Genomic DNA, 18,793 nt, shown 5'->3' on the forward strand with positions numbered 1-18,793 from the left:
TGACAGTGGCAGGAAATCCTTCCTTTCTAGGGTGTCATTTCTCACCCTCCAGATCAGACTCTTTTGTTTCCACTGCTTCTTCGTCACACACTGTCCCAAGGAGTGATTGAACCAGTTCCACCTTCACAAATGGGAAAGGGGTTTTATTCAAGGATGTTCTTATTGCCAAAGAAATAAAGAAAATACTTGGAGACAAGTTCTGCATCTTTCTTTCCTAAACTTGTTTGTAATAGTGCACAAATTCAAAATGCTGTCACCTCACAACCTGTCACATCTCCTTCCACTTTCAAGTTCCCTGATAACACTAGACTTAAAAGATGCTTATTGATGCACCCACATTCATCCAGACTTCAATAATTTCTTTAGGTTTTGTGTGTATGGATCACTTTATCAGTTCTCTGCTTTACCCTTTGGACTGTCCATTGCACCAGAGTGTTCACAAATGTCTTGCTTCAGTTAAAGTTTATTGCATGTAACAGCGTATCCACATTTTTCCATCTTTAGACAATTTGCTCATTTTTGCAAAGTCTTTTTTAAAGTGTCAGAAATCTCCTTCTTGGATTTCTTATACTAGGTGGGATTCCAAGAGAACATTCAAAAGTCTTTCTTGCCTCCTTCACACAAGATTGTGTTCTTGAGATGTCAGCTAGACACCTCAGTTCAAAGAGCTTTTCTTTCACAGGAAAATAGATCTATATCCAGATCTATTCCTAACATTTTCCATTCAAACTTTGATCAATGAGAGGGAATAGCTCAAGATTTTGTGTCTCATGGCTTCTATAATTCTCATGATATCCCTGGCAAGACTCCATGTGAGAAAGATACAGTGGTATTTGAAGTATGTTTGCTACCAGCTCCAGCACCCTCTTTTCAAATCCCAGTGCTGGGGTTTGTCAAAAGAGAAATCTTTTGATAGAAACAGCAGATGTCCTTAAATCCAGGGCTCCCTTTCTTCTGTCCCTGTTCCAAAGCAGTCACTTACCACAGCCATCTCAGAATTTGCTTGGGCAACAGTTCTAAGAGGGATAAAAATGTAGGGTGTGTGGAACTCCAAGAACCAGATTCCAACACGTAAATGTCAAAGAGATGCTTGCCCTGATCAAAGCACTCAACTCTCTGAATCATCTTTGGTCCTTGGCACCTCTTCAAGTTGTTACAGACAAAACCACAGTCATGGTATATCAACAAGTTGAGGGGACCAGGTTGTACCCCCTTTGCAAACTAGCCATATTAGCTTGGGATACAGCTTTACAGTACAATCTCTCTGGATAGGCAAACTAGATTCTGTCTGGGCAAATTTTTTTGGCAGACAAGCTGTGCAGGACCAGGGCAAATCCTCACAAATGGAAGCTAGATCAGTGGGTCTTACAAGTTTAGATCAATCTGTGGGGTGTTCCTCAAATAAACCTATTTGCCTCCTCTCTGAAAAGTCAATTGGAAAGACTCTGTTCCCGGACTCCATGCAAGAAGGCCTGGAAGACAAATGCCTTTTCCTTTCCTTGGACAGGAATGTCTTGTATGCTTTTCTACCCTTTCCAGTAATAGCCAGTCTATTTCTGAAGATTCGGAATGAATCCCCCAAGATCACTATGGTGAATCCCTTCTGGCCCAGGTAACCATGGTTTTCCTTTCTTGTGGACATGGGTAGGGGCAATTATTGCAAGCTTCCTCCCAGATGGGATTTAACCACACAAAAACAGGGTGTGTTTAATACACCCTGACATCAATCAACTTCAAATTCAACTGACTGCCTGGATGATAGGGTCTTAATTCCTTTTAGGCCACTGTTTACTGAGGATATTCAATATGTACTAATGGAGGCAAAAAAGTCTTCTTCTTCTTCTTTCGTCTTTTCACGGTTAGGGGTCGCCACAGCGGACCTCCTGTCCACTAATGATTGGCAGTGGAGTTTTACAGTGTCAAGTTGCCAGCCCAGCTCCCAACCTTCCACAGAAGGCACGCACATGCACACACTCATAGCAAGGGCCAATTTAGAGTGTCCAATCCACCTACAGCGTGTCTTTGGGATGTGGGAGGAAACTGGAGCACCCGGAGAAAACCCACGCGACCACAGGGAGGACATGCAGACTCCGCACAGAAGGCACTCCAGCTGAGGATCAAACCAGAGAACCTCTTGCTGTGAGGCGACAATGCTAACTGCTGCACCACCGTGGCCACCCAGAGGCAAAAAAGTCTACTGCTAGAAAATCAAAGGTTTTCTGGCTGGTGCCAACAACATAACCAGCACCCATTCAGGGATAGTGGTTCTCTGACTTTACAATGCTTGTGTGAGTTAGTATCCTATGGCCTTGAAATGGAATAAGAAAGGTTCAATTATCAGCCATTTCAGCATGTCTACCCATGGATCCTCATCTTTCATTGGAGTCTCACATCAAAATGTTATTGAAATGTGTTTTGCACAAGAAGCCTACAAGTAAACTGGTGGCCCCGCCTTGGAATCTTAACTTTGTGTCAGAGAAGCAACACTTGCTCCATTTAAACTGGCTAACCTGGAAGACTTCTAACATGGAAAACAGCTGTACTGATTGCTGTGACCTCTACAAGAAGGTCATCTGAGTTGCAAGCTGCTATGGTGTGTCAACCGTATCTCATTTTCCATACAGACAGTTTCTTTGAGAACTAATCCTTTATGCCTAAAGTGGTATCTGAGTTTACTCTAAGCCAAAATATACATTTCCCTGTTTTTTTTTTCCTGAACCTAAAAATGAAGGATAAATGATACGCCATACCTTGGATATTCTGAAACATCTCAGATACTATCTTGCCAGAACTAAATATTTCAGCTCTTTGGATCAATTGTTCATTTCTCTTGAAGGTAAGAAGAAGGGACAACCTGTGTCAAAACAGACTATTTTCAACTGTTTATCTAAGGCTATTACCTTTTGTTATACTCACTACATCAAAACTATTTCAGGCAGGGTCAAAGCCCACTCTACCAGGGTCATGGCTTCATCTATAGCTTTTTGGAAAGGGCTGGATTCTAGAAGCTCCTACTTGATTCCCTGCACCAGGCTAGCTATGACATGGCTTGCAGTCTGTGGTCTGTGTTTTCCTATCTGTGGATACCATATACCAGGCTAGCTCTGACATGGCTTACAGTCTGTGGTCTGTGTTTTCCTATCTGAGGATACCGTATACCAGGCTAGCTCTGACATGGCTTGCAGCCTGTGGTCTGTGTTTTCCTATCTGAGGATACTGTATACCAGGCTAGCTCTGACATGGCTTGCAGTTTGTGGTCTGTGTTTTCCTATCTGAGGATACCGTATACCAGGCTAGCTCTGACATGGCTTGCAGCCTGTGGTCTGTGTTTTCCTATCTGAGGATACTGTATACCAGGCTAGCTCTGACATGGCTTGCAGTCTGTGGTCTGTGTTTTCTTATCTGAGGATACTGTATACCAGGCTAGCTCTGATATGGCTTGCAGTCTGTGGTCTATGTTTTCCTATCTGTGGATACTGTATACCAGGCTAGCTCTGACATGGCTTGCAGTCTGTGGTCTGTGTTTTCCTATCTGAGGATACTGTATTCCAGGCTAGCTCTGACATGACTTGCAGTCTGTGGTCTGTGTTTTCCTATCTGAGGATATCGTGTACCAGGCTAGCTATGACATGGCTTGCAGTCTGTGGTCTGTGTTTTCCTATCTGAGGATACTGTATACCAGGCTAGCTATGACATGGCTTGCAGTTTGTGGTCTGTGTTTTCCTATCTGAGGATACCGTATACCAGGCTAGCTATGACATGGCTTGCAGTCTGTGGTCTGTGTTTTCCTGTCTGAGGATACTGTATACCAGGCGAGCTATGACATGGCTTGCAGTCTGTGGTGTGTTTTTTCCTATCTGAGGATACTGTACACCAGAGCGGATGCCAAAGTGGGTGGTCTGTACAACTAATCCCCCTATAGGGCACCATCTAGAGTCTGTACTGCTGCCCACAGCTCCATTTTTGTGTGAGATTGAAGTGGAAACACTCAGCATGTTTTTGGCAGGTGTGTGGGGGGGGACTGCACAGAGACACAGGAGGAACAGGCAGACTCCACATGGACATTGGTTGGAGGTCAGAATTCAACCTTGTACCTTGTGCCTGGAAGGTGAAGACCTCAACCATTCTGCTAGATGTATCCCCACTACGCTCAGTATAAGTTCACTAGCAGGATAACTTGAAAGTGGATGAGATGATGGCAAGGGGGATGCTGAACATCCTCTTTATCCAGAAGAGAAGATGGAAGGGCAGTGCAGCAAAGCCAGACACAGCCTACAATGAAAGAAGAAGAGGAGCCGACCCTAGAAGAAGTAAGAACATAACTAAGAAAAATGAAGTCAGGAAAAGCAGCAGGGTCAGATGAGGTCACAGCAGATATGATCAATATGTTGGATGGGTTAGGGTACAAATGGCTCCCGAAGGTACTTATGGCCATATGGAGAGAGGCGCACATCCCAGATACTGAAGAATAACAATACTAGTAGCAGTGGACAAGAGCAAAGGGAACACTCACAACTGTGGGGAGTACAGAGATATCATACTATTGATAAATGAAAATGCAGAGCAGTGGAAAGTAAGATGTGAGATGAGCTGTATAGATTCAGATCAGGATGCAGCACAACTGACCCCATGTTTGCAATGAGACAGATAGATGACAAGAAGATAAAGATGAGGAAGGAGTCCAAATGGCCATTCATAGACTTGGAGAAAGCATATGATGAAGTCCAAAAAAAGGTGATTTTAGCAATTCTGAGATGGTTCAAAGTCCCAGAAACATTGTTAGAATTTGTGCAGGCTATGTACAAGGACCCAATGATACAAGTATGGATAGTGTTCAAACTCACAGAGGGTTCTCAATGGCAGTGGGTGCGCATCATGTTTCATCTGTAGAACACTGCTGTTCATACTGGTGATAGACATTAGCAAACAGGTTACAGGGGACAGATCAACAAAATTGCTTTATGCAGACAATGTGGCATTACAGGTAAACTCTGAGCAAGAACTACAGCAAATGATAGGGGAATGGAATTCAAAACTGAAGGCACATGAGATCAAACTGAATACAGATAAGACAGCTATAATGGCAGCAATTGAGAAAATTGTAAGAAGCTCCGAACTGAGATAGAAGGTAAAAAAGTGAAACAGGCTAACAGCTTCATGTATCGGGGGGGGGGGTGTTAGAGGAGAAGGGAAGTCAAAACCAGAATCACAGGGGTGCAGGCAATTGGTACAAAGTTTCAGAGGGGTACTGTGTGACAGAAAAATGCTAAAGAAGCTGAAAAGTAAGATGTACAAAACAGTGGTGTGACCGGTACTATTGTATGGTACAGATAACTGGGCAGTGAGTGCAGAACAGTTGAGGAAACTAGAGATGAAGTGCAGGAGATGGGTGCCAGCATAAACATTGTGGGACAGACAAAGAAATGAGGACATCAGAGCAGAAGCCCAAGTAGCTTCAATTGCAAAGAAGATCAAAGAAATTAGATTATGGTAGCTCTGAGATATGTAGGAAATCAGAAGACAGTCTAGTGAAGAACTGTGACAGGTGGGAGAAAAAAAGTAAGAGGAAACAAGGGTATCCACCAAAGGATAGATGAATTGTGTGAGAGAAAACCTGTGACAGGCATGACTGTCAAAGAAGGTAGGAGAGTGCACTGAATCGTGAGAGATGGCAATGGCTGATGGGACACCCCAAACTCGTATAAAAAATGGGAAAAATGGGGTTGATGATGATGATGATGTTCATTCAATAAGCAAAATGTGTAAAAATGAACATTATTCTGACAGAAGGCTAGAAATGTAACAGCAGGATGAGATGCTGGAGGAAGCCATTTCCCTCATTTTTTTGCCTTGATGTAATCACCCAGGGAGCACAATAATGTAGGTGTCATGATACACTCATCACCTCATGTAGGTGTCATGATACACTCAGTCCCCTCATGTAGGTGTCATGATACACTCAATCCCCTGATGTAGGTGTCATGATACACTCAGTCCCCTCATGTAGATGTCATGGTACACTCGGTCCCCTCTTATGACTGCGTTTTCATCAATCACCAAAAGGCAGTGTAAGAGCAACAAGACACCTCCTCCTTCCCCTGTAGCACTAAGCTTCAACACAACTTGTATTTCAGATATCCATTGTCAACACCAAACCCAGATTGTTTGTACTGTATCCAAGACTGGGAAAAAAACACTATGAAACTGGGTTGGCTACAATTTGTTAGGCTTATGCTTTACATATCCTGTTAACTTGCAAACAAAAGAACAAAAATGAAAAGACTAATTACCACTTAATTACATAATTACCACTTAATTACATAATTACCACTTAATGACATAATTACCACTTAATTACCACTTAATTACATAATTACCACTTAATGACATAATTACCACTTAATTACCACTTAATTACATAATTACCACTTAATGACATAATTACCACTTAATGACATAATTACCACTTAATTACCACTTAATTACATAATTACCACTTCATGACATAATTACCACTTAATGACATAATTACCACTTAATGACATAATTACCACTTAATTACCACTTAATTGCCACTTAATGACACTTTACTTAGGAAGTAACTACCTGCAACCACGCTTTCCAGTTCCATTAGTGATCTTTCTGAACCCTCTTGGACAAGTGCCTGTTTTTGAAGCCGCACAAGATGTACAAGGAATGTGATAGGTCACTTCAGTTTTTTCATCACATCGATTAGGCGTCTGTTTAATTTGGGCAGAAAAATAGAAACATATATTAGATCAAGAAGGTGTGTTTTGACAAATACAGTGAACTTTAGAACAACATCTGGAGTTATTAAAATATTTAATTATAATGTGCATGAGTCATAGCAACAGCCTTTGAATCATAATGGTGTACTGCTTTGCATAAGCATTAAACCAGTCAGCAGCATGGGCCTACCAACAATCAGATATTATTCAGAAATATCCAGGACAAAGCAGCTAATGGAATAAAAATCTGCCCCCCCACCCACCACCACCATCACCATGCTAGCTGATCATCAGCTCCAGCTATACATTCGTTTCAATGTAAAAGCTAATCAGGGTGCACATTCGTCATCATTGTTATCACCCAGACAGCCCTTAGGGGATTTTTATTTTGCTGTATTTTGCCTGCTGTAGTTGGTGAAATGCATTCAGGTGGCTGGCTGCTTCTTTCCCACACTGCCAGTACCTCATCTGATGGCATCTACCTATGTAGCTGCCTTCATGACACACTACCTATTTTGATTCATATAGAAGTGTTCATTACAGTTTTACAGCTGGCATCATTAAGTTAAAATGGTCTATAGCTTGCAAAATCCCTTCCCACCCACTTTAGACATCCCTTCTCTTTCATAGTGTATTCATCTACTGTTTTTACATACCATCTTCCTTATTTGTAAAGTTTTGATCTCTAATTTGAAGTAATATTTTGTTGTTTCCAACCTCTTTAAACAGCTGCCATTTTGGCACAGAGTTATTGTTTGTTACCCTTCATTAGCTGTATCCCTTTATATCGTTACAGTTGTTACTTCTGTAGGATTTAAATGTTTTGCATCATTTAATTAAGAAATCAGTATTGCACTGTATTATTCTACATTTGCATAGCAGCCAGTGAAAAACAAAAACAGTTAATCTGTACAATATTTCTACCCTGTTCCTCCTTCTCACAATCCAGGTTTTAGTTTATCTAGTCCCCATTTCCTTTCATTTTTCACATTTTCTAATGTCTAGCCATTTAGTGACCATGGGGCCTCATGCTATAACACTGTAGCACAGTCAAGAGAGAGTGACTGTTTCATCTCCCCTGAAGACCTGGCCATTTAGTGACCCTGTCTCCTAGCCTGTTGTAATGGTGAAATACATTCAACAGGCTGACAATTCCTCCCTGCATTGTTGATACCTTGCTTGGAAACATCCACCAAAGTCATTTGAAGCCACAGTTTAGCTGAAGGCAGCTGTCTGTCACACTGATGCTTGTTTTGATGTAACCAAAAGTGTCCTTGACAGCTGCAGTCATTATGTTTAAGCAGTTTGCATCTTTGCAGAATATTTTTCAGTCTCCTTCAGGCAACCCTTCTCTTTAATACTTTTCTGTAGTTTTTACATGACAAGTTTTGGCATCTGCTCACCATTAATACTTTATTGCTCCCACTTTTCTAAACACCTGTTATTGTGTAGACTCTCATCTCATTTCAGTCCTTTGCATCTCTGAGCCCCCTCTCCCTAGCAGCCAATTCTATTTGGTCCCCCTCACTCTCTAGGTATTATGGTCTCCCTGCAGTATATATTCATAGCTTCTCATTTGGTTCCAAGACTAACTTTCCTGCATTTCTTATGTTCTACCACACAAACCTGATTAGAATGCTGAACTGGTTTGTTGCACTAGTTTCTGCATATGCACAGACTGACTGCCACAAATAGGAACCCACTTTTCTCCTTTCTCACTACCATCCACAGCAATCCCTCTTCAACCCCACGTGCAACATTTGTAACATCCATTCTTGTTAATTAAATAAACTGGGATTTTTTTCATTTCAAAAGACTCTTCCAACACATTCAGATTATCAGCTTGTGTCTTCAGTTCAGTACATTTACTAAACATTTCAGGTATTTTAAATACTATAGGTTCAGAGGTGCTTACTAGGCTATTGATTCATGAGGATCTTTAGAGGCTTAACCATATATTCCCATGATTTTTAACTCTTATATTTTAAGTATGAATAACACAGAGATGAGCAGAGAATGTACATGTTGTCCCTATCTATGAGGGACAATTTATTTATTTATTTATTTATTTATTTTATTTTACATTTGTTAACTGGCATAGTCCACTGGACACACGTCCATTTTCAGTGGAGGCCCGGGGAGAAAAGCTCCACAGACATCAATAATAAGTAATATAAAAATCAAAAAAACCAAGTGTGACGCCTGTGCCCTGGCCCAGCAATCAAGGAGCCTCGATCCTCACCACTAACACCAGAGAGGGTGTCTCATATGAGAGGAAAGAATAACAAATACACTCAGTAAAGTGCAATTTCCTTTAAGAGCACACAGAGATCACAGTCAGTCCGGGGCTGGTCGCTCCCTTGCTCCCCAAGTCCCCTATAAGAATCCCCACTGGCACAGCTATAGGGTCCAGCGCTCAGCCTAGCTGGGCAAGCTAAAATCTCCAGCACCCTCTCTGTCCAACCAGTGCTTCATGTCCCTGCCCAAGTAGCTCTCACACACACACACACACACACACACACACACACACACACACACACACACACACACACTTTGAGATAAAAGTTTACACAACCACACAAACACTTCTGGGGAAGGCTGGCACAGGTTCTCCAGCTGTGCTCCTTTTACCCAGATTATACAGTAGTAATTATTGCGGGCGGCCACGGTGGTGCAGTGGTTAGCATTGCCACCTCACAGCAAGAGGTTCTCCGGTTCGATCCTCGGCTGGGGTGCCTTCTGTGCGGAGTCTGCATGTCCTCCCTGTGGTCACGTGGGTTTCCTCCGGGTGCTCCGGTTTCCTCCCACATCCCAAAGACATGCTGCAGGTGGATTGGATACACTAAATTTGCCCTAGGCGTGCGTGTGAGTGTGCCTTCTATGGAAGGTTGGGCGCCGGGCTGGCAACTCGACACCGTAAAACTCCACTGCCAATCAATGTGCAGACAAGGTGATCCGCTGTGGCGACCCCTAACTGGGAAAAAGTCAAAAGAAGAAGAAGATACAGTAGTAATTATTGCCATCACCCCGCTAATACTTATCAGCTACTCAAAGGCCCTTAAAAGGGTGTCCAATTATTACTGTGCAATATTAATGTCCAATTGGTAGTATAGCCCAGGGCTAAAGCTATTAGAGTGGCCTGGGCAGTAAACTCTATAAATATTCAATGTACTCTAGAGCTTAAGTTATCTCTACACAAACCATCCACAGTTAAATGGTTTTAAACTATTTAATAATAAATAATTAAAACCACAAGACAATATTTTCTACTATACAGTGCTAGTCAAAAGTTCAGAGATCACACAGAAATACTTAAAATAAATCAGTAGTGCAGTTCTGACATAACAGAAAAACACAGTCTAATATTTTCTAATTCATAGCTACTTCTAGGAGAAAACACAGTTCTAACATACTACTTACATAAAGAGAGCATGAGGCAGTGCTGAGTTGGGATAGTCAGACAAAAATGCTTAATAATCTCTGGTTCTCACTGTTTAAATTGAAACTGCAGTTTTGATAAAACATAACATAATTTCACACTTTCCTGGTGTTCCCAGGCTGGCAGAAACTGCATTTACATTCTTTACTCTTAGAGCAATAAAGGAAATTCCACATGTAAATTCTGGTCATTAACTTTAACCTTAAAACAATAGGCAGGAAGCCTTCATCTAGCCGGACTGGAGTTGACTTGTAAAACATCAAAGGCAGTGATGAAATAATTTTAATTTCAAAGGACCAACAAGAAATGCTTGACTTAGCTTTCTTTACAGCAGATGGCAATGTTGCCACATTATTTTAAGTTCAGCATTCATATTTACAAATTATAGAATTATCTGCACAATTCTATCTGGCTAGGCTGGCAGCCTTCACCCATCTCTACCAGCCTTCACACCAAGTATACAAAGAAAAATACATACAAAATGCAGAGAGTCTTAATTAATATTAATATGTACATGCATAGGAGAAACTATTAGTAAGACAGAGAAACTATACAGTAATAGAGTAACTCTTCTAAATGAGATAATAAAAGCATCAGGATCATTACTGTAGAGATGTGTAAAACAACAGCTTCATAAAGATTGCTAGAGTCAATCCTGTAACATCAATCTATTTATATTATATTGCATGCAATTTATACAGTCATTAAACATATTCCTTACTATTCATCTTAAGGTGCATAAATAGAAAGGTGGAGGAGGGTCAAGCTTAGGGGAGGGTCTAGCCTAGTATAGTGCAGTAGTTTAGTCAGTTATTAGTGAGATGTAGTTTTAGTGTTTTTTTAAACTGTGTAAATGAAGTGATAGTAGTTATATTACCGGGTAGAACGTTACAAATTTTGGATACATAATTAGAAAAGAGGGCGTCGCCTGTAGTATTATTGGACTTAGTTACCATGAGAATAAGTTTGTTACTGGAGCGAAGAGTTCTCTTATTGGTATGTAGGTGAAGTAGGTTTTGCAATGCAGGGTTTTTCTTGGCTGATATAGGATTTTATGGGCCAGAAAGAGTTGGTTGTATTGTAGGAGTTGAGGAAGCTCCAACCAGTTAAGCTGCTTCAAGGATGAGCAGTGGTGAGATTTTAATGGGGAGTCAGAGGTAAATCTGGCAATTTTGTGTTATAGCAGGAGTCAAGCTTAGCTAGGTCTGCTTTTCTAAGGTTGGTGAGAATAGGTGAGGCATAGCGGAGGGTATAAACAAGGTGAGTGTGGGCTATAGTGGTATATGGACAAGAGTGGTAAACCTGGGTGAATTTGTCATTACCCATTCATTTGTCTGGATTGTATTTGAATAGTTTAAGAAAAGTACTTTGCTTTACATAGACAGGAAACTGATTCCAAAGAAGTGGTATTCTCTTTAATAGAGGCTTATAGGATCATAGGAGATTACTAGGCTATCGACCTGGAGGTCATTTTAAGCCTGGCCGTTTCAACCAAATGTAATACTGTAGAGGTACTAGTCAATACCCTAGATTGCATTTAGTGATGACTTCCAACGTCCAGGAGGAGTGTGGGTGCTATCCCTGTAAGAATTTATGGTGCCCCATGCACTCACCTGGGATCTTCTTGAACAGTGTCATAGAGGTGCTCTGTTTCAAAGACACAGCAGTCGGTTGGAGATAAATCTGTCCCTCCAGGAATATATATCTATCCCTGCAACATGTTCTATTTATGCTGCAAATGAGATTTAGATCTCTTGATCTAATTATTATTCCCATCGGACTTGTGAACATGCCGTAGGTCTGACAGGAGCTCTGTATGCAAGACAGAGATTGGCCCTCAGTAGCGTGTTTGACACTGAGAAGAGGGACAAGGCTTTGAGATGGTCTGCATAGTTTCTATGATTTAGACCCTTGAATTTCTTAGTAAGAAAATGTGGGGATTAATGACTTGCCTAATGGGAGCAGAATACAATGGAATGTATATGCCATCCCCTTAGCAATACGCTGTGCAAAGAAAAGCACTTTCTTACAACAGTGGATACATGGAACTCAAAGAACAGTTTGTTTTGTACATAAGGTCCATGTCCCTAACTACTGGTACAATTTTCAGAGGTGCGTTGTCAATGTGATAGTAACAAGGAGCTTTTTGCTTGCCAAAGGATACTGTCATACATTTGTTGGCATTCAGTTTTAGTGCATGGTTTACATCTGCAAACTTGGTCAACCCTTAACATTAGCTTTGACAAGAAGTAAATGCCAAAAAGGAGTGGCCCAAGGACTGAAACCAGGAGTACACTGCTAGTAACAGATCATTTCAAGGAGATACTCAGAAAAAATCACAAAATAAATTAACATAGTAGATAGATATCACCATCTTATCTATTGCAATGTCCCTGGCTCTGTTATAAAGTTTTTATGCGTGGAATTCCCTATAGTAATGCAAGCTCTCTATCCCATATGCAAATAACATCACCATTCATACTGTAAATAATAGTCTAATCTGCCACATGTTCCTTATGTCTTTAGGATTTTTTTGTGATTCATGAAATTCTGCACAAGAGCAGTCATCCTTGCCGGTTACAGCTAGCTATGTAAAGTTTCTCAGCTTCAGCAATGTGTGCCTGCCATAGTATTCAAAAGCAGTGTACTGATGTTGGGATTTCTTCTTTGTGGAATTTTCTGCATCAGTACACATCCTCATTTCCAGGCATAAATGACACCAAGTAAATTTACAATGTGAGTAAAAAACATGTGAACTCCCAAAGTATCCCTACTGCAGATCTGTCACTGAACTCCACAATGTCACTAACAGATAGACCGAGCAATGCAACTCCCACTTCAACTCTCAGAATGCCAATCTACAGTTCCCCAGCTGTGCAGGCAAATGACTGAGCACCCTTCCCAACTTCCCCATACATGCGCAGAAACAATGTGGGACTCCACACCTTTCAAACACAAATTTTCACCTGCCTCAGCACCGAGAATGCAGCCTCTGCCTTCTCCTAGCTACAGTACAAAGCAATGGTTGTCCATCTTTTTCTATACATGCATACCCACACAGATACAAATATATTTATGGTTGCCCTCTGACTGGATAAAGTGGTTGACAGTATCTATGGCCAGCAGTTGTGCAATAAGCGATGATCTCCAGGGAAAGGGGACTGTTGATCCCACTATATCTGTCACCAGCTTGGTAGATGTGGGCATCCTAAGGCAATGTACAATTGCCTCTTGTTTTCTAACAATTAGGTAATTCTCAAAGAAACTGAAATGGTTTGTGAGATATGTATTTTCTCAATGTCACTGGAGGCAAAGTTCTCACATAAAAGTAATCAGGTTGTCAGTAGTACATATTCCTTACCGATCACACACACATACACACATTTCAAAGCAGACACATAGGCCCAAATATGTTGTGGCAATTAAATGTAACCTTCCCAAACCACCAAAAAAGCCTAAATAAAGTACATGTAAATTCCGTCAGCAACTCTGCTTTCAAAACAACACCCACATCAGCAAATATAGTTACATCTTATGGATCCACTACTTCTAAGCCCATAAGTCAAGCGACCACTACAGTCAAACATTCTGGTCATTGGAGACTCCATTGTTAGACACATTAGTGTTGATCTCACCAGGCTGAGTAAAGAAAAAGTCCTGGTTAGTTGCTTATCAGGGCCAGGATCCACAACATTAAGCACAAACTCTGGTCATTGGACCACAAATACCAGTATGACTTAATCATAGTCCATGTTGGTGAGAGGCACCATGCTAGACTACATGAAGAGAGACATCAAGGAACTCTTGGAAAAATGTGTCCCAGGCTGGTACAAGCCCTACTTCGAGCAGAATGTTACCTTCTCCAAGGATGATTCCACAATACAAACAGAGGATGACTGACCTTAATAAATGGCTTAGTTTCTGGTGTCATTCTAAGAGGATACAATATTTGTCAGCATGAAGAAGACAGCCAAGAGACCACTCTGCTTTGTCAGGGATGGTCTGCATTTCTCCCTCTAGGCTTGTGAATATTAGCAAAAACATTGTCTTCCTCCATAGTGCCTTTTTTAGGCAATGCCAGACTGAAAGTACTTCCAGCATAGATTTTCTGATTTTGATTTGCTAAAGGTATTGTTGCTCAATGCTAGGAGTCTGGACAAAAAACTCCACTCCCTACAAGCTTTCCTCACCCTAGAGAAGGATGACATCTGTACGGTCACTGACAAATGGTTTACAGCCACAAAGAGCACACCAGCAGCACAGGGTTATAATGCCTTCCACACATATAAACCAACTACTATGCAGACAGAGACTAAAGGTGGCGGTGTCTCGATTTACATCAAAAGTAAATATACCTCAAGGCTGGTCAAACAGGACAATGCACTTAAGCTTCTCCACACTCAAATCACTATAAGCAAAATCCCAAACTACTTATTTGCAAGCTATACATCCCCCTCTATGACCCAGAAAAGCCATAACATGTATTTAAACTTATTGGAAATGCTCACCATCCAACTCAGTACCATATTGATGGACTTTAATCACCCCACTATTAACTGGGAATCATATACAACACAAAGCATACAGGTACAGAGACTCCTAAATTTTGTAAACAAAAACTTCTAGGAACAGATTGTCAATTCGTAGACCAGGGGTGCAGACATACTGGATTTGGTGCTCACTAATACGTGAGTGCTGCATACCTCCTAGTGTAATGTTTTCTCTGGTAAGATCAGAGCACAAAATAGTCTCCTTTGAAGTAAAAATAAAACCTGGAACCCCAACTAACACTGGAATATTCTGGAACTACTCTAAGGCTAACTTCCTAGTATTAAGTGATAACTTGGCAAAAATTCAGGCCCCCATATACCCCGAGAGCACTGCTGTCTATGTAGAACTATTCACAAAAACCCTATACAAGTATGTTAATACCTGTAGAGAGGCAGGTGTACCCATCAGGAAAAAAAGTACTGTACTAACTAAAAAAAAAAAAAAAAAAAAAAAACAAGCCACCCTGGTGGAATCACAACAGAAGGAAGAAAATTGTGGCAGAAATTAGGACATGTAGTACCCAGCAGGATAAAAGCACTCTTATTAAACTAAACAAACAACTCAAGAGGACAAATAGTCTACCAAAGCCAAAGTTGAGGTAAATTTGGCCTCCCAGGCCAAGGACAACCACAAGGCATTTTTTAGCTATGTCCACTATCTCAAAAGCAATATACAGTTGCGTGCAGAGCTCATTGTTAATGAAGCGAACTATACTGAGCCAGAGGATATAGCAAACTGACTGGCCAACAAATTCATCTCCAACTTTAACCCTGTCTCTCCACTCAATCTTCCCTCAGGAAATACCATCAAATCTAACTCCCCCTATTATCACTGGGGATCAGGTCCTTAATGCTCTCTCTCTCTCTCTCTAAGACCAAGAACACTGCATCAATGGGCCCAGACAATATCCCAGGATATCTTCTAAATAGCATGAAACATGATCTCTCAGGCCCTCTGGGATTGCTATTTAACTGTAGCCACCAAACAGGCTTCATGCCTCATGAATGGAGAACAGCAACTTCAAGGTTCATAGGTTCATAGGTTAGTGCTAGGCTATCGGCCCTAGGGCCTATACAAGCCTAGCCATAACAATTCCCTGGCTATTTCTTCCTACACTATTTACTTCCCTGGACCCCTGTAAATATTGTGGGAAAAAATAGTCAGGGAATTGTTATGGCTAAGCTTGTATAGGCCCTAGGGTCGATAGCCTAGAACCAACCTATAAACAAAGGTGGGCCATCTACAGACCCTGAAAACTACAGACTCATAAGTCCCACTAGTCTTATATGCAAAGTCATGGAAAGAGTTATGGAAGTGATCAGTAATGTGATGGGAAACCTCTAGATGCTGGATCCAACCAAATTTGGTTTTGCCAACGGCAGGATATGCCTACTCAATCTGATAGACTTCTTGGAGGTCACCATAGCAATGGATGAGGGTATAATGGTTTGCACTTCCTACCTTGGTCAGGCCAAGGCATTTGGCACAATGCCCAACTTGGGCATTGTTAATAAACTCAGGAAGTTAGGTATAAACACTTATGTCACCAAGTGGATAGCCAGCTGGTTCACAGAGAAGACCAAGAAGTTAGAACCGGAGAGTCTACCTCTACAAAGAGGCCAGTCACAAGCAGAGTCCCTCAGGTGTCAGTCCTGCGACTGCTCATTTTTAACATTTACTTCTCTGAAGTCAAGGCCAATGTCACTGGCCACTGGATGACTAAATATGCAGATGATTGCAAATTAGGAGCTGTCATTGAATCATCCACTGACATAAATGTTCTCCAAGAAGGGCTGACATAGGCATATAACTGGTGTCAGAGCCATGGACTAAACCTAAATGCAAGGAAATGCATAATGGTATCCTTTGGAAAGTCATCCACCCTGGTAACAATTATATTGACAATACACCCATAAATGTTGACCCAGTAGTCAGGGACGTGGGGACACAGAAGTAGTCTAGCATTTGACTATCTCATGTCTACAGTAGTGAGATAATCATTCCATGTTGTGCAACTTATAAACAAAGGAATGCCAAATAGGTCCAGGGAGATCATCAGACATGTCACTGAGTACATTGCCCCCTTTGGTATTCACCTAACCAAGCACAGTCAACAACTGGAATGTCCAGAGGTTCCTCACTAAAGGAATACAGTGCGTAAGTAACATGTCCTATGCTGACCACCACAAGGCCCTATCCCTGTATTCTGTCTTTTACAGGTTGTTGAGAGGAGATCTATGCCTGGTATACAAAGCATTGTTAGACCCCACCCTGATGGATCTCCTCCATATACACTAAACAAACATCACCAGAATTACCCATTCTTAAGACTTAAACCTTGCCTGTGATATAAATAGGACCTGCTGGCGAGACAGGTATGTATCCCAGACACTACCCCTTCTGGAACAGGCTCTCTCTCCATGTGAAGCAGAGTTCCTCCCTAACTCAGTTCAAATGTAACTTGAACAACCGGATGCAGAACAGAAACGTCTTGCCTAGTTTGGCTCCTATGTCTCTAATGGACATAGACAACCTATAAATGGTCTATCTCCCAGGCCCCTCTTAGTTTGTGTTTGTTTGTGTTTGTTTGTAAGGCAAACACCTTAACCATTAGGCCACCCTCCCAATTATACTATCTTTGTAAATGATTCATTTCTGAAGCCCATGCTTAAACTTAAGAGAACCAGAAATTGTCAGAGATTTGTGTTGCATGGCTAGGCTTAAAAAGGCCCTTGTGATTGTTAGCCTAGTAAACACCTGTGAACCTATATGCCCCTCCTGCCCCCTCCCTGGGAATCATGCAGTCCCGGAGTTAGTGTATGTAATTAGCAGGTGTGGGTGAAGGGGGGCTTGCCCTTCTGCAAAAAACACTCTTTTTATGTTTTGCATGTTCCGAGGATTAGCATTGGAGCAGGTGTAGTCGTGTGTTAATGTAAATGTGTCACTATTAAACATGTCAACATTTGTGTGGATTGACTATTAGTAATACATCCCTGTATGTATGTATGGAGCTTTTCTCCACGGGCCTCCACTGAAAATGGGCTCATTTCAGCCCAGTGGACTTTTCTGGTTAACAAAAGCAAATAAATAATAAATAAATAAATGTATGTATGTATGGGTCTAGGACTATTGCACGAAGCTGCAATAGACGAACCCAACATCACCGAGCACATTTTAACGAAAGCGTTTTTACTGAAAAGCACTTTCGTTAAAATGTGTAAAAAAAAAAAAAAAAAAAAAAAAAAAAGAAAGAAAAGAAAAAAGCGTTTATGCCCCCCTGCACCCCTCACCCCCCCTACTTTAATATTCTCACTCCAAGACTGCACTACAGTGGGGAAAAGGGAATCTTCCCTTATCCGCACTGTAGTACGGCCTCCACAACAGCATACTTACGTGAAAATGCTGCTTCGGTGAACAGCATTTTCGCGTAAGTATGTTTGGCCATGAGTGCTTCAGGAAAAAGTGTGTTGGGGATTAGTACGGAACCTGTATGTATATATGTATGTGTATGTGTGTGTGTGTGTGTGTGTGTGTGTGTGTGTGTGTCTTCTTCTTTCAGCTTTTCCCGGTTAGGGGTCGCCACAGCGGATCATCTGTCCGCTCATGATTGGCAGTGGAGTTTTACAGTGTCGAGTTGCCAGCCCGGCGCCCAACCTTCCACAGAAGGCACACACATGCACACACTCACACCTGGGGCCAATTTAGAGTGCCCAATCCACCTACTGCATGTCTTTAGGATGTGGGAGGAAACTGGAGCACCCGGAGGAAACCCACTTGACCACAGGGAGGACATGCAGACTCCGCACAGAAAGCACCCCAGCCGGGAAACGAACCGGAGAACCTCTTGCTGTGAGGTGGCAACGCTAACCGCTGCACCACCGTGGCTTGATATCTATGTATACATATGGGTCCCTATTACTTGATCAAGTTTCCAGAAACTCGTAATTCATATGGTCAACACCATATGACTGAGTTTTTCAAAACTCAAATCTTTTGAATGGAGATTAATGTACAGTGTGGCTCTAACAATTTACCGTTTTCCTCACAATAGTGA

General features: G+C 41.6%; 1 protein-coding gene across 1 annotated transcript in view; it reads right to left on the bottom strand.

The window, feature by feature from the left end:
- The window catches only part of STAB1 (stabilin 1), a 2,761,215-nt gene that overhangs the window by 2,662,164 nt on the left and 80,258 nt on the right, over positions 1-18,793 (bottom strand). Inside the window, exon 2 of the mRNA XM_044078505.1 lies at positions 6,607-6,740. Coding sequence (XP_043934440.1) covers positions 6,607-6,740 — 134 coding nt within the window. The remainder of the gene's footprint in view (positions 1-6,606; positions 6,741-18,793) is intronic.

Source organism: Protopterus annectens, chromosome 7.part1, assembly GCF_019279795.1.
Source record: "Protopterus annectens isolate FY-2018-M chromosome 7.part1, PAN1.0, whole genome shotgun sequence".
NCBI lineage: Eukaryota > Metazoa > Chordata > Ceratodontiformes > Protopteridae > Protopterus > Protopterus annectens.